The sequence below is a fragment of the Balaenoptera borealis genome (genome assembly GCF_965194805.1).
Source record: "Balaenoptera borealis genome assembly, chromosome: 3".
Classification (NCBI taxonomy): Eukaryota; Metazoa; Chordata; class Mammalia; order Artiodactyla; family Balaenopteridae; genus Balaenoptera; species Balaenoptera borealis.
The window spans coordinates 141,175,906-141,191,003 of NC_138866.1; the positions used below are offsets into that span (position 1 = coordinate 141,175,906).

At 32.7% G+C, this 15,098-nt stretch overlaps 1 protein-coding gene across 11 annotated transcripts in view; it reads right to left on the reverse strand.

Annotated features, from left to right (window-relative positions):
* Positions 1–15,098, reverse strand: part of CHD2 (chromodomain helicase DNA binding protein 2) — a 135,568-nt gene that overhangs the window by 116,413 nt on the left and 4,057 nt on the right. For 8 of the 11 annotated variants that reach the window (XM_082387827.1, XM_082387829.1, XM_082387828.1 and 5 more), the window contains 3 exons: positions 10,780–10,849; positions 2,928–6,036; positions 2,448–2,580 (listed from right to left, as the gene is read on the reverse strand). In XM_082387827.1, the coding sequence (XP_082243953.1) occupies positions 2,448–2,509 (62 nt within the window). In that variant the 5' untranslated portion in view covers positions 2,510–2,580; positions 2,928–6,036; positions 10,780–10,849. Of the gene's footprint in view, positions 1–2,447; positions 2,581–2,927; positions 6,067–10,779; positions 10,850–12,125; positions 13,012–15,098 lie in introns of those variants that run through there. The other 3 variants (XM_082387832.1, XM_082387831.1, XM_082387825.1) reach the window with 3 other exon arrangements.

The window sequence follows — 15,098 nt, forward strand, 5'->3', positions numbered from 1 at the left end:
TAAGTGTGTGTGGTATGCATTTCTATATATGTCCATCACAAAAACTTTGTTTCAAATATTTAAAAATTTACAGATATCAAGTATCTTTAAAATCATGTTTTTGAAAGTGAACTTTTCAACCTTCAAAAATCATGATATACAAAGTATAACATTATACTTAAGCATTAACTTCAAAAGAACAACAAACTTACATAATGACTATTTAAGTATTGCCATTATTTCCAAAAACAGGAGAATACCAGCCATACCTAAATTTACACTCAATTCTTTCAGGTCCTAAAGTAAATCTCAGACCAAAAAGTTTACTTGACCTGCAAACTCCTCCCTTCCTCTCCTGTGGCTCAGGCTGCAAAAGTTGATTTCTGTAGTATTCCCTAAACACTAGACTTTATGCCATAGAAACTAGGTCCTTATGGAGAAATTCTGATGGATTAAAGAACCAAGTTCTAGCTACCGTAACAGTCACCTTAATTTTAGCTCACTTAAAAATAACATTAATCTACTACAATAAAACACCACTAACATTCTATAGCTTTACAATTTTAAAAAGGAAGTGATGTCATAATTATGTGCATGTATTAAGGTATGCAACTTAGAGTAACAGTAATTGAACACTCCATCTTCTTTTCAGGGAGTCTCTCATATATTTTTTGACACTCATCAGGTATATGAATCAAAATATACGTGACAAAAAGACACATTCAAAAGTACAGTGCATGCCTCTACTTAAGCTGCAACCTCATTACCAGGAGACAAATGCATGGCAACTTCCATGTAGTTTTCCAGGTCAGAGTATCATTAAAAGAAAGAATAACAACAGCGCTTAATTTTTTTAAATTAGAAAGCAGAGTCTGATCAATGTTAACCACAAACCTTGCCTGAGAAAGCCAAAACCCATGTGAGATATGCAAATCATACACTCAAGGGAGTACCAATTTTAGGTATTGAATCTTTAATAATTTGTCAAAGATACCTGGGGATTCCTATTTGTTCAAATCACCATCACTTTTCAGAAAAATCAGTTTAGAATCAGTAGAGAAGTTTTCTGTCCTAAATCTAACCTAGGTAATTACATGGGCAATTCAATTCCAAAGACAGTAATCCAAACTATGTGACAACTCAATTTGCAAAAGAATTTGGAAAGGTATTTTTAAAAGCAAGGGTCAAAATATTTTAAGTCTTATAAAACATAAAAATTTAACATTATTAATAAACCATTTTCAAAACTTTCAAATCACTAACCTAATAATAAAGCATATTGTTTATATAAAATTATAAAAGAGCAAAGCTGGGGAGAAAAAAATCATATAACCAAATTCTTGTTAAATGCATGATTTAAAATTTGTAACATGACAATTCATAGAACACACATCAAGAAATGCATTCATATATACTTTAAAAAATTAATATACAGATCATACAAAACATCTTAGAGGCTTTTCATACAACAAAACATCTTAGAGGCTTTATTACTTAGTCACTAATATGGTGAACTCCAACAAATGTGAAACAAATCATGATTTGAACAAACAGTACATTTGTAAGCTTCAGGAGATAAAGCATTCCAGGCGACTCTGTCGAAATAAATCAATAAATTTAAAGCAACTACAACTAAAATGCAAGAATAAAATACTACATCTACAAACCAGAGAGCACTGTCTGAATATAAGCATACAAATGCAAACCATAAAGTATTTTAAATATAAAATATACAATTATAATCAGTAGCAAACACAAAATAGAAGCATATTAATAGTATTCCAAGATTTCTGTGATCACAGGTCTGATCTCATAAATTCAGGAACTGTAATCATCGAGAGTAAAGGTTTTGATAAATCTTATCAAAATTTCCTAAAATGTCAAGAGTATCAAAAGAAATACAGAGTCAAATAAAAATATAAACTGAGAGGCATCAGTCAAAGGGTCCTTTTTGCAATTTCATTTTAAAATGTACATTTTTTCATTCATATAACTTTCTCAAATGTCTATTTACTATAATTTACTACCACAAGGCTCCTCTATGGCCTTCAGTTACAAGTTTGGGTATCCTAGATTCTTCAAAGAAAAAATTTGCCTTGTATGTAAAATGGTGCAATGCAGCAATGGCTAAACCGACAAGGTCATTTTCCTACAGCACGAAAACCTAAAAACTGAAATTTATTGACAAAAAAACTGTAGTTTACAGGAAAGGCCCCCTTGAATAAAGGTACCTTACCTTTTGACTGCTGTAAGAGGCCTTAAGTCACAACTTAACTTTCATAAATTGCTACCAAAAAATTAGGGTGTGGCATATTAGCAATCTCAAGGTCACGCTTTAAAAAACGAATCCAAATTAGTAAAATACTTAAAATAAAACAGATAGCTATCCTTGTCTGTCAAGGTGAACAATGTAAGCTGAGGTTTCCCCCAAAAAAAAAGAAAAAAGGAAGAAAGTTGATAGCTCATACCTCGATGCATTGCTGTGTAGCGAACTGTCCTCCTCTTGGCTTTTGTCCTTATTTCTCATCATCTTTTAATTCTTAAATATTAAGGGGGAGGGGGAATCTGTGTTTGCTTTGAAGTCCTGTGCCCAGGTATTTACTGTCAAAAGTTGAAAGAAAGGTAAGGTCCCAGCTTCTATCGATGGTTTTTATTATCAGGAACAAAGTCCTGACGATGTAACGATATTGTTATAACACAACAGCGGTAAGCACCAAAAAGCAAAATATTTCTATTTTTTCTTTAAAAAAAACCACATAAAAACAGGCTAAACCGAACAGGGAGAATCATCACTATCAATAAGGAAAGTTTCTCAAAGTAACACACTGGATACAAATAACAATCTCTGTATCTTATTGCGTCATCCAGGAATTTCTCATATTTACAGAAAATAAAGCAAACATAAACATATAAATCTTTTAAATTATCACTAATGATCATGAACTTACCTGATCCATGTAGTAGGTCCAAAGCAAGAGTCCTATCTAGTAGTAGAAAAATATCAGATCCAAATAATTAAAAATAAAAACAAAATTCTCCGTTAAAAAACAAAAAATAAATAAAATTATCCTCAAATATGTTAACTGGTCAAAAAAATACAGCAACAATTAATCCTGAAACGGGTCCGGAAGAAAAAAAACCTCATTAGGAGAGCGCACAAAAATGGAGGTGCGCCATGGCTTCTAAGCTGGAAAAAACAACGACCTGGGCTCTCAGTACGGCTGCTTCTTTCCAACAAGGCACGAAAAGAAAGCTCCCAAAAGCTGCTTTTCTCCCTAAAAAAGGTTCGAATCGACCCCAGTAAGTCACTAGGACAGGCAGGGGGCTGCGGGGGCCCCCTGAGGCTGCCTGAAAGTTAGGGAAAGTTGCGTAAAGTGAGGCGAAGGCAGGGAGCAGAGCGCGCTCTCTCTAAGGCACAGCCGCCATCTAGAGCCTCCTTCCCAGCTCTGAGAGCTCTGCCTTTGATTGACACTCTCTACATTTACCCCACAACTCAGGTGATGTACCATAGACCCACCCCTTCATCTCCACCAAAAAAAAAAAAAAAAAAAAAAGATCCTCCATCCCAGGGAGCCTAAGGACCCCTACCCCCACCCCTCCCTGCCCCTCCAGACCACCCCATCAGGGGAAGGGGGGAGGGTTTCTTAACCCCCTCTGGCTCAAGCACCCTTTTTAAGCCAGAGAGAAATGTAATTTGTTCCTTTTGTCTAAAGATCTGCTAAATATTTCAGTCCTTGAGCTAAAATAACTTCCTCTCTGGACAGGAAGTGGTGTTTTATCAAGCCATTTTGAAAGAGGGATAATTCTTAGAGAATATAAAGCTCAGCTTAAGTATTAATCTTTTTAAAAACTACCCCCCACCATGGGTAAAATGATTTCTAAATAAAAGCAAAACCTCAACTTAATAAATTAAATTCAAGTCTTGCCTTCTTTAGGAAGCCCAAAAATTATCTAAGGACTAAGTTTAAGGGGGAATTTTCCATCCCAACTGGAAGAAAGGGGTACAACTCAAGAGCGCCTCCCTAGTGTTCAGTTGCATTAGGGCAAAAATTAATGCAACTAGTTTTTATTCAAGAATCTCAAATTTTCTTCGTACTTTAACAAAATTCTTTAACCCATTATATAACCTTGCCAAAACCTTACCCAAAAAATTCTCATACCACACTGATTTGGGCAAAACAATGTTCTTAAATTCAAGAGCATGGAACTACCATGAAAAAAACCCAAGAAACTCCACTTCCAAAACCAACACAACACATATATCTCAACCATTCCCTTGTATTTCAAATCAAATTCTAAGTATATACCCATTTCAACAATGGTAAACTAATAACAATCTGTCACATCTGATGGAAAGTTATCAAAGTAATGTCACAGGGCAAATTCTCCTAAATATCAAAACCATGAGATCTAAGGAAACAAATTTACTAATGCCAAAACCAAATTATTCAACACTTTCTCAACAAGCACCCCAAGAAAACATTCACACATCCAAAAAAAATCAAATCAACTTTCCTTATTCAACATTGTTATCTGCCAGAACAATGCCCTTCCCTCACTGAGAAATCCATTTTAGGTCTATACCCAACAAAAGCAACAATGTCGCACCTAGGTAAATGTAAAATCCATAATCAAAACCCAGCTTCAATCCCATACTTTCTACAAGATAATTCTCTACCAAAATCAAAAATCTCACTTTTGATTTATACAAACCAACCAACTCAAATCAGCCAATGAGAACAAATACTGCATATATATTGATCATCGACGTGTATACCCTGGTATTTGACATTAATCACAAACATGGTATGATTAACACTTTCTCACCAAAAGAAAATTAAAGCTGCACTATTACTTGTTCTCTGTATAACGGCAAAATATAATCAACAATTCATTTGGTTTATCAAAATAAAGCCTACTACACCCCATAATAGTAACTGAAACTGATTCTAGTCATCAATGAATGAAACCAGTATTTACCTAGGATTCAAACGTAAGTTATCTATGACATAGTGTGGTTCATTTACTCTAAGTTCCTAAATGTACAGAGTAAGAAAAATACAATTATCAATCCTATTTTATAAAATCTATTGCAGACATTATTGCCACCAAAATTTTAAGTCCTTTTGTGAATACTCTAAGGACCTCCCTACCTTCCCTTATAAATCCAACACCTCTTCACCTAATATTAAGTATTAAGACAATAGGAGGATTCAGTTTAATTTAAATGTTCAGATATTCTTCAAGATGTTTTATTTATAATATTTAATAATCATATAGGTAAAAGGGACCTTTTCCATCAAAACAAAATAAGTCAGAAAAATACTGTATCACTCATGCTGAATTTTGAGGCAAAAGACATTTTGTTTTAAAAGTTCATTAAAATCGCACAGCAAATTAAACATACTATTATTACCCACTGGTTAACCTATTTTGTAAGATGTTTCAAGAAAGCATAAAATAGCATTTTAACTGGACAACCATCTTTTAAAGCACAAATAAATTTCCACAACTTTGTAAAAAGACAAATATTAACCAAGTAAAACATTTTCCAGTACACCATTTCCATTTTACCAGCTTTATTCAGTACACTTTACTGCTGGGCAACTGTAAAGGTCAAAGTGTTATTTAAGGTGACACCAAGTATTTAATGAAGCTTCAGCTTAAAAAAAAAAGCCCAAACTGAGAAATTTTAAAGTGTTAGAAATTTTATTAAAGTTAACATTCCACAAGATCATACTCATACAAATCAAACTGCAAAAAATTCCAGGCATACAAACTATCATCTGTTAATGTGCCATCTTTCTTCTCCAAATGTCAAAAATGTTCTTAATGATACAAAGTCTCTAGAAAGTCAAATTCACTGTCCATTTGTGCTGGGTAAGAAACCTATATCTTCATTCATTTCATGAAATCCATGTTAAAAGAACCCTGTCTTGGTTGTATATTATCACAGCACTCTTGTATTAATCCATTTTTCTCAATTCCCCATAGTGGACTGCCATCTTGATTTCTCAGTGGTAGGGTCCATTTGAGACTCTTCAAGCTGACTGGGTGCTTGATGAAAACATTAAAAGAAAAAAAATGCTGTTGGAATATCAATAATCTTATTCCTTCAGAGAACATCCACCCACCTTGAAGATACTCTTACCATACACAAAGCTTTAATAATTTTATAACAGCTTTAAACTATAAAACTGAGTATGTGCTGCACATACAACTTCTCAATAAGAGAATCATGGCAAAACTGCACACCAGTAACAAAGTTCTTTTACTGTCACAGATACACAGTAACCATAAAAATGTGGCACTGAAGAGTCAAATTTTTAATAGTTAAATGTAATGTTGTTATACTGTCTACATGAGAAGTGAAAACAAAAATTCAAATTCAAAAATTCTAGAAAGCTAAATTACAGCAACACTATGGATTCTAAATCTCAATGCAGAAAACTTTCCAAGCTTCTTCAAATAAAACTAAATATGGAAAAGAATCTTAAAGGATTAAAAAAAAAAACCGAAGCAGTGGATCATATAACAGTTTTCCAGTCCAACAGATCTTAATTAATTTTGCATAGATCACACAAATGGCCAATACAGATGTCAGCATCTTTAGCTACATATATGAGAATGCAGGAAATAGGTAGCCACTAGAAAACAAAATGATCAGAAATGCAAAATATCTCCCTGCCTTATTTGATATTTGCCATAAAGTGCTATCAGATATCAAATTCAATACAAATAAAATATTCTCATTGCAAAAACATCAAATGTTCATTTTTTAAAAAAAATTCATTGCTTAAATAATTTGAAGTAAGGAGATTAAGGGAAGCCAGGATATTTTACCATTAAATAAATGGTCCTGATTCATCATGATAAAACATAATTAGAAAAATAAATTTTAACCCTGGTCATCTTCTTTATAAATTTTGCAGCTCTCCAACTAAATTTATAGCAATAAAGTCTGAGTGACTGACTAGGAGATTATTAAATATAAGGGCATTTTTTGCTCATTAGATAGTTAGTACCTTGATTCCAAAACTACAATGAGGATTTGTCTATTATATACAATACAAAAATCTACTTAATAAACCATTTGATTAACCAAGAGACACCACCACTCATTAAAAAAAATACTGAAAATGAGCATCACAACATCAGTAATAAACATCAAACGAAAGCTATTTCTCCCAAAACATTTTTTGCCGATTTCTCTCCAGCTTAAAAGGAGAACTAAAAATAACTCATTTATTCCCCATATCAGTAAAATATCTTCCACTTGTTCATTCCTTACAATTAAGGGACATATTTCTATATAAAAGTATAAAATAAAAATACCATCATTCCTCTTGCAGAGTTAATTATAAACCAATTTCTCCCCGATCTCTACTGTTACAATGCAGGATCAAGCTCTCAGTGAAGTTGGGAATGTAAATACTATTATGATGAACGGTGACATTAATGCATTCATATCAAGCTACAGTCATTTCAATGGCTATAGGTGCAATTTATTCAATCTAGTACATTAAGTGATAAACTCCATGCTTTATATTCTTCTGCCACAAGGTAAGAGGTAGAAAACTCATCGCAGACACTGTAAGAAATTTCTTTTTAAAACCACATTTTAAAAAAAAATTTCAAAAGAAAGCCCAATGATATTAAAACCATATCAAAACTAATTAATAAAATGCACCAGCTTGTGTGGCAAAAATAGAGATTAAAAAATACTAGCATATTGGTCGCGCTATCACATATACTGTCATATATTTAACGTGGTAAAAAAAAAAAAAAAGCGGGGGGAGAAGAAAAAGAATGCTACAAGAAAGCTATGATCAATCTGCACTCCTATAAAGCCAATGAAAACCCAGAAGTGAGAATTCTGTTAATAAGCAAAAGTGCTCAGTCAAATATCAAAGCACCTAAAACAGTCAAGGATTTAGGAATAAATCCATTTATTTTCATGGAATTCCAATTTCTTGCAAAAATTAAATTTGCAAATAAGCAAAGTTAAAAAGTGGAAAAGAAAGCAGGCATGAGTTCTTTGAGCCTGGAAATTTTCTGGGTAACAAAATCCAGTTCTTCATCTGTAAAAATAGAAGTAACAGTAGTACCTACCTTACGTGGCAGTAGTAGTGAGGATTAAATGAGTTAGTACATTTATAGCTTTTACATTACCTGGCATATAGAAAGACCTCAATAAATAGACCTCCAATATACCACAGTAACCAAAGTACCTGAGGACCTACAAACTAACCTTAATGAATCAAAATAATTTATATTCCAATGGCCGTGGTATCTCTGAAAACTATAGGATCATGGGGTCAACTTGTAAAAGACAAAACACTTTCTGCTTTAAAGAGAATTTGATTTTGCATTAAAATAAGATCAGTACAGAAAACTGAGTAGGGTTTAGTATCTAAGCCCTACTACTCCACATCTTTCCAGATTTGTGAATCACTGGAAACATACTGAAGAGATGATGGTTTGATCTAGAATTCCATCATCAAACATACAAGCTTCAAGCTAATACTATGAAAAGTTAGGAGAATTTTTCCACTATGATGTTCACTATTTTATACCCTCTGTTTTTCAGAACAAATTGCTTGTTCTAAGATAATTTCCAGGAAGAAAAGACTTCTATGGTAAGAAGGTAATAAGTACCTGCTACTGCTTAAAATCCCCAAATACTGTACATCCAGAAATTAAAAACATAAAATTGAGCAAGGAGGTCTTAAATTCTAATTCAGTAAATTTGTTCAAAAAAACACTGGGATATTGTAAAATAAGTTGTTATCTGAAATGCAAGCAAGTGATTCATTACTGGATGTGTTTAAGAGGGGTTCAATTTCCTTACCTCTACTTCCCAGCAAACCCCCATTTTAATAGCAACAAAAAATGTGCGGGACAGCGAAAGAGTAGAAGGAAAAAGATTAATGATTCTTAATTTTTTAAACGAGTGGCTCTAATAAATACTACAATTTGTTACTGTAAAACCAGTGGGACAAATGGGTACAAAATTACAATAAGAAGCAGAAATTGATGCTTACATGATGATTCTCATCATGTAATTAAGCTTCTTGGTACTTAAGACATAATTTCAATCTTCTTCATATTGTTTTTAAATTTGAAAACATTTAATAGTGAATTCACATATTTTGTCTTATTACCAAAAATAGCTTGACTCCTCAACAGGATTAAAATGTATTAACAAGTCTGGGTCCTAAATACAGTGGGCATAAAAACTAACTACAAAAAACCCAGCCAGCTGTTGTTCACAACGTTGTTAAACTATGTTGTTCAACTATGCTAAGAAAGAGTCATCTTACTTAAGGTTTTTACAATCAAATCAAATCTTCCCCATTATCCCATTTAGTTTAAAACTTGACTACATGTCTATGAAAGATTGAAAGTTGTGGTTTCTTGTAACTTTAAAGTTTTTACTGAGTCAAAGTTTTGGCATTCAAGCATACCTAAAAATTAGTATTTAAAGCATTATAAATAATGAATTTCACTTTTTACTAGATTAGACCCAAAACACTAGTTGATAATGTTTAATAGCCAAGTATATACAATAAATCAACAAGTATTTATTGAGCATCCACTATGTGTGCCAGGCAATCGTTTTAAAATGTAAGGCATGAAGTCAGTAAATTACACTACATTAGGAAAGTTTTCATCTCTGCTCTCACCATCCCCCATCGAAAAAAAACCTTCACTATTTTACAGGCCCTAGTAGCCATTTATACAATAGAAGTTGAAGTAGTAATTAGAAGCAAAGATTATCATCTAGAATCTAGATTCCCGAATGTGATTCAAAAAATTACTTTTATGAAACTACTAAATAATTATCATACCTAAAAAGTTTTGTCAATAATAAATCCTTTTGAGAATTCATCCAAATTCATTTCTACAGTCTTACCACTAACTCTTTTCCCACTATTTCTCAGATGGGGAATTAGAAATTCCACGGTAGTAGTAGTAACCAAACCTTCTAGTATCAAGGCAAAACCCCAGTGTGAAAAAAAACTTTGTTGGGCTTTCAAATTTAAGGAAAGCTCATAATTACTTCATTTATTTGAATTACTAACAATGAAATCCATTAAAAAGTACGCTCTATTACCAAGAGAACCTAAGGGCTTCTGAGTTTTACACATGTGAAGTTGACAAAAAGGAAGGATCCAGGGAAAGAGTAGGCAAGGTTGCCTAACAGGAAAAAATACTAAGTATTTTATAGGGTTTGTGGCCATTAGCTACAGCTACTCTCAACTCTGTAGCTGTAGTTGGAAAGCAAACACAGATAATGTGTAAATGAAAGCGCATAGCTGTGTTCCAATAAAACTTTACTTATAAAAATAGGGGGGAGTTTACCAACACCCAGATCTAGGGTGCAGGGTTTTGTGGTTTTTTTGGCCACACAGCACATGCGCAATCTTAGTTCCCCTACCAGGGATCGAACCCACGCTCCCTGCAGTGGAAGCGTGGAGTCTTGACCACTGGACCACCAGGGAAGTCCTAGGGTGCAGTATTAAAAGCATGTTCAAATGTGGGGTTTTTTCCATTTTAACTTTGCCTGAGCTTCAGTAAAAAAAAGTAGAAAATAATAAAAGGTTGGAGTAAATTAACGCGCAAGATTTTAATAATAAACTTCACATACATCTAACCATGTTGATTTATTTTTGTACTGCTTTAAGCCTCACTAAATCCCTCTATATTTTTACAGACTCTGACTCAGTTACTCAAAATTTCCAAAGTCATATTTAAAATTAAAAAACAAATTAAACATGTAAATTGAGTAAAACTTACTAAATTCTTCCACCAACATCTATTTCGTTGTACTGGCCCCTTAGATAATTCAGCCTCAGGATTCGTATTTCTGTAGAAATCAAAAAGAATATAATTGTATGTACAGAAAAAGACAAAAACAGATCTGGAAACTTCAACATTTTATCAGGATCACTAGCCAGAAGACCGAGACATACATGTATTTTATAAATACAGTCCAAGCAGAAAATCAAAAGTTCTGATTCAGAGGATCTTAAGTTTGGCTGTTCACAGGGCTCACCTGTAGAATAAAGTTACTATAAAAACACATTATGTCTCAGGCCCCAAGAACTTCCTAGATAAAAATCCGGGCTCCCTAACAGGCAGCCATGGCTGCAAAATAGCTGTTTAACAGAGCCAACATCACTCCTTCCTTAACAGTACAGAACTATTTTATCTTCTGGTCCTTCAGCTAATCTGCTTTCCAGACTTCTAAAGGAATGCTTCCATTACCAACCTGGCAAGGCCATGTTTCTCACTCTTCAATATTACTATATTATTTCATAATATCATGTACTTTAATCAACTCTATTCTAGGACAGAAACCTTAAGCCTAATTTCAAATTTTTTCCTCTACTTATTATATTGACCTACACAACACTAACCCTTTCTAAAATATATGCGTGATAAAAATTACTTTTTATCTGGTTACTGATAACCATTACTCTTCACTGGTTAGACTGAAATACCTCATAAACATGGAAGATGTGTCCTGTATCTCAAACAAATTTTTGAGAATACAGGTATATACTTTTTCCAGTCACTCCTGTGCCAAAGTATGATTATAATGATCACAATAATAGGTAGAACTACCCAAAAAGCTTTGTTCAATAGTTTAATATTAAAGTGTATCAATTTAAGGATTTTTAGAAAGCAAAAGAAGTTTAGGATTTAAGCTAAAACTAAGCTACCTAAATGCTTTTTCCATGACCAAGGTTTCCAATTTTTCAAATTATAAAACAAGTTCCTGATTATCTTACCAAATCTAAATCCCTTTAATCATTTTGACTAGTCATAACCAAGAAACTGTAAGATCTGCTTCAAAATTTATTTTAAGAGCAAGGTGCTAAAATATCCTCCCAACAAGTTGATAAAACAAAGCAATTTACAAGAAACACAGCATTATTATTAAGCTTCCAAATTTAATCTGATCTTATAAAGAAGACAGTTATACTGAACAATGACAAAACCTAAATCAATCAAGTAAAATAAATTAATTTAACCCCTAAGAGAAGGGCAGAAATGACTTAAGGAATACCCATGAAAGAAATGTCTGAGGGAAACCCATCACATTAGTCTGACAACAGGCTTATAAAAAGGCTACCTACCAGTACAAGTATGTGGCTCAGGGTGCTCACTGCATCGAAACCAGAGGAGGACTTGGATCACACTTTGCACCACCACAAAAATTACTGACACCAATGTAATCTACCACTCGATCTCCTTCCCAAAAATTGACAAAGTAGTACTCTGCCTTCCTTTAAAGGGGGGTAAGCCAAGTTCACCTTAAGTAGATTACAAAAGTTGGTAATTTTGCTCATACTCCTATCTATCTTTAATATTTTGCAGTATCAAGGATCTTCATGTAGTATGAAATTATAGGTATAATATAAATAACAACTTTGATTGCTGGTCATTTTATAATAAAAGGCAAAGACAGCTTTAGTCAAGTCTTAATATTATCATTACTAGCCCATTTGTGCTCTTCTTAGATTTGGTTTTGTCACCTTTTAAAGTCCTTAAAACAATTTTTACATTTTAATTAAGAATAAAATCCGAGAGCACTGTGAAATACAAGAAACCGTCCACAAAAATAACGTACTAGTGATAAAGTCATTAACAGTCATAAGAAAACTCTGTCACAACTCATAAACCATTAAAGTTAAGCAAAATATTTAGCTTGATAACCTAAATTAAAATGATTTTGACTACCATGTAATACACACATTAAGGATATAATTGCTTGTTTGGGAAATATTCAATTTCAAATAAGTGGTATAGTTTCAAAAAAACAAAGACTGTTTTCCAAAACACTGGATTATCTAGCTTTACACAATGTATAAATCAAATCATTGTAGGAAACATGCTACTTGAAAGCTATGTAAACAATCAAATCACATAGTTTGTATTTATAAAGTTCAGAATATCCTTGAATTTAAGTTGTAAAGGTTAATTATATTCAGAAATAAGTCAATTTGAAAATTAAAAGTTTGTACTGACCCGCTCAATCTGGAAGGGAAAGGTAGTGGGTAAGATGAGGATATTTATCTTTGAAATATAGATTTAAGGGAAATTACATAGCTTATGTCAAGCATGTAAGCTATATAAATCATCATTTATAATCACAATGGTCACCTGCAAATGTTACATTAAATACACTAATCTTTAAATTATTTAATAAAATTATTAGAAAAAAATTCAAAACAATGCTTTCATTGCAGCATTCTAAATCTTTTTTAAAGACAATTTCACACCTTAACTGCTTTTTAAGATCAGCTTTCCATTACGCCTGCATTTATACTATTTATTAATATTTTAGAACGCCTAAAATTAGGAAAGTCAGGTACTCTATTGCCCAGGTTTCATGTTATTCAAATAACTTCAACAAAGAAATAACATCCATGATTTGCAATGCAAAAATTACAAAAACTACCTTCCAGTTTAAGAGAACTAGACACTAATTATTTTTACCACACTATTTAGGAGCAAAAATGTATCTTAAGAGATTGGAAACTCCAAATATTTTATACAAATTAGGAGACTAAGGTCCACAGTGAATAAAACGTCCAGATTACAGGGCTAATTTACATTAGAAGCTGGGTCTCCTGACTGCTGAATCAGTTATATTTTCCACTCTATCACACACCTCTCATTAATGCAGAAGATGGAGATGTCCTCAAATTACATTTCTCCCCTTATGCCTCTCAACAAAGAAGAAAATCAGAGGAGAAAAGGTAAAATAATTGGTTGTCCGCAGTCCAAATTTTTAAATAATCAAGAAACTGTGAACAGTAAACGAAACTTTAAAGAAAATTTATATTCAAAATTACCTATTCCACATAATCCAACCTCTAATTATTATGTCGTAGTTCATGAAAACCTTTTGTTAACTATGGGGCATGGCTTCTTTCACTTCTGTGGAACTCCAGGGAATTTTTTGAACAGTTATTACCAATAATAACAAACGCAATGCAAGCCAATCACCAACTTGATCAGGTGACTTTTATGATTCAAGAATTCAAAATGCTACAATAAAAACAAATATTTAAGTATTGATCACTTCAGTTCTTAAGCAGAAAATAGTAGTAAACTAAACAATGTATTTATGAAATGCAGTAATTTAAAACAATAGTATCTTCGGTTATATTTGCCCCCATGTGTCCATTATTTCTGTCCACCAAAAATATTGCCAATTTTACAGGCTTCGCTCAGCAGATTTCAAAACACTGACTCTAAATATTATCATGAAGGTCGAAGTACATATAGGTCTTTTTAAAATGTGACTTATTATAATCCTTTATCTTGTTGGTGATAAAAGGAAAACTATACTCCATTACATTAACTTAGGAGTTACTACAACACCTAAGTTATTTTTATAATTATTAATACTTGACTAAAAAAGATAAAAATTTTCATTTAACATTTCTAATCTTCTTTAACCATTCATTTTTTATTCTATGGGTTCAAATTACGCCTTTGGTAGGCCATTATAAATTACTGCCAATTTATACTTAAACTTAGGTTAAACTTCACATACATTTGTGTCTTAAGAGGCCCAATTCTCAATTTTTATAACAGTGCCCAACTACATCTGAATGCCAACCTAACATCCTATCATTTACAAAGAGGAAACCCTAACCTTGGCATTTATGTTAAACGACCTTGGGATGAAAGATGTCTTAACTTTTTTATGTATGCTATATCTTTAAAACATAATGGTTAAAGGTCTAACATTTGGTTTTCTTTTGTACACTATAATAAACACAAATCTGATCAAACTGCAAAAGGGCTGAAAAGCAAAAATTAAGCTAAAGCAAAAGCAATAAAAATATTACCTTTATCACCTATTTGAATCAACAGAATAAGCCAACACCAACGATGAATTTTCCACAAAAACTACAAGGACAAAGGTAAACCTGCCCTTACATTAATTAATTGGTTATTTGGCTATTCCTAACACTTCCCAAGATATCTCATTATATATTTCCTCTGATAAATCCCTTCCTAATATATACTGCTTGACGGTAACTTGCCCTTTCAGTGTTAAGAGTAAGAGGTAATTCCTGAAAATTCTGTACATA